This window comes from Lipotes vexillifer, unplaced genomic scaffold (assembly GCF_000442215.2).
Source record: "Lipotes vexillifer unplaced genomic scaffold, Lipotes_vexillifer_v1.1 scaffold1166, whole genome shotgun sequence".
Classification (NCBI taxonomy): Eukaryota; Metazoa; Chordata; class Mammalia; order Artiodactyla; family Lipotidae; genus Lipotes; species Lipotes vexillifer.
The window spans coordinates 2,206,538-2,208,593 of NW_006773421.1; the positions used below are offsets into that span (position 1 = coordinate 2,206,538).

Consider the following 2,056-nt stretch of genomic DNA (forward strand, 5'->3'; position numbering starts at 1 on the left):
TTGTTTAATAAATAAGCTAGAACTCTAATTCCAAATGGTGTAAATCATCAATGCTGTTAGCACTGGAATGGAAAAGCTTCAAGTGATAATGGTTAGGTTTTCATCCTACTTATACGTTTTAGCCAAATAACCCCATCTCAACTTACATTTTTTAAGCACCAATTCTCTGAATCTTGGAAAGGGATTTTGCTGTCACCCTATCACCCCTTCTTCCAGCCATCTCCTCCAAAACAGTAAAACATTGACCTGTTAAAGCAGAGAAATTGGCAGCCCCAAGTCAAGCTAAGAGGAAATGTAATAGACTCCAAACTAAAGATTCAGCTCCCTTTTTAGGTCTAAACAATCACTAATGGGAAAGTAATAAAATTTGCTTTTGTTTGATTTTATTTTAGTAATACCATTCTGTCACTTGCCTTTGGTTCTATCCTTTTAATTAGGTAAATAAAAATCTTCAGTCATAATCTTCATCTTCTAATGTCCATTAATCAGCTACCAGCTATAGAGTTCTTTTAAGAACTGATTTAGTCTTGTGCTTATCGTGTAAATTAATTTTTTATGAAAGATTCCGGTAACAGATCCTACATAATTGAATGACCTAAGTCCCCTGGAGTTTTTGCTTTGAGTGAGGTAGGGGACTTAGTTTAACTAATTAAAGTCTTCATCCATGACTCCTTTAGTATGAAGTTGCAGTTTACTAGCATGGATTTTAAGAGAATTTTAAAACAGGTACAGACTAAAGTTTCTGTGTTGGTTATGATTCTTTATTCTGACTACGGCTCATGGAAGAAGTAGGGGAATCAGTCTGATAATTAGTTTTGTATTTTTTCATTAAGATAACTTGAACTAGAGTTCTGGACGGTATCTGCTGTGGGAGTTGCTTGTTCTTTGGTGCAGTTCTCTACCGTCTTGGTGGAGGAGCAGAGGGTTTCAGGAGGCTCTGTGTAAGACCTGCTCTGTCTGCACACATTGCCCACAGGGAATGGAGCTCTTGAGCTCATCAAGCATGCGGTCCTAATCCTTGTATTTTGCACCCTCTGCACCCTGCATTTGTTAACTGGTAGCATTTTAAAGATGTTTCTAGGTAGACAAGTAAGGACCCAGAAAAAAAAGTTTTACAAATATTTTGGGAGCCCTATGCTTCATTTTACAGCTAATCAGTGAATGAAGTTAAAAGAGCCTTGTCCCCACTTTCTTGGTACTAAAATGTTACCCATCTGAGTTCTGGTATCATACTGGACACGCACCACCATCCCATCCCACTGTCCCTGAATGAAGATCTTTAAGACTTGTAGGTTTCCAGCAGAGACCTCCTCGTGAGCCTGCAAGCGCGCTCAGCTGGGAGCCGTTGGCAGCAGCAGGCTGGTCTTCAACACCTGGCTTCCAGAGCAGGTCGGGACTCCAGGCGCTTGCGCAGGTGGTTGGCAAAATCCACCTGGGTCTGCGAGAGGACCTGGTTGATGATAGTCTTTGGCAGCCATCCCTAGAGTTGAAGTTAGAAGAATTTGGCCATCTTGTGGGTGACATTCCACTCTAGACACTGCCGTGCCCGATCACACACCTGGTGGGTTGCCTAGGCTTGGCCTTCTAGCTCTGTTGGTACGTGCACCCGTTCAGTCTGATCAGGGTCAGGGGCTGGAGGACTGCATTACTGCCCTGCTGTCATGACCATGTCAGAAGCGCTGGTTTGCTGTCCAGGCAGATTTCAGCCCTGTCTTCCCAGTGGTGTGACCCTGAGCTAGCTACCATACCTTCTTGGGCCTAAGTTTCCTTGTTTCTAAAAATAACTACAGAATTGAAATTTGATATGAGAAGTAAGAGGGAGCCAGCACAGGCTTCTGAGTTGATGGAATAGCAGTTAGGCCATCACTCCAGTGTCCCCTCTGCAACGGTCCAGTTCCCTCAAAATGGAGGCTCTTTCCAGTTGTGTGCGGGATGACGTGGGAGCAGTAAGAGCCTACTTTGCTCACCACCACCTGTCCCGAGCGTACACACACACACACACACACACACACACACACACACACACACACACACACACACACACACACACACACAC

The 2,056-nt window shown here is 43.8% G+C and overlaps 1 protein-coding gene across 1 annotated transcript in view; it reads right to left on the reverse strand.

The window, feature by feature from the left end:
* Window positions 1-542: 542 nt before the first annotated feature.
* The window catches only part of STAR (steroidogenic acute regulatory protein), a 5,741-nt gene continuing 4,227 nt past the window's right edge, over window positions 543-2,056 (reverse strand). Inside the window, exon 7 of the mRNA XM_007448318.1 lies at window positions 543-1,480. Coding sequence (XP_007448380.1) covers window positions 1,367-1,480 — 114 coding nt within the window. The 3' untranslated portion in view covers window positions 543-1,366. The remainder of the gene's footprint in view (window positions 1,481-2,056) is intronic.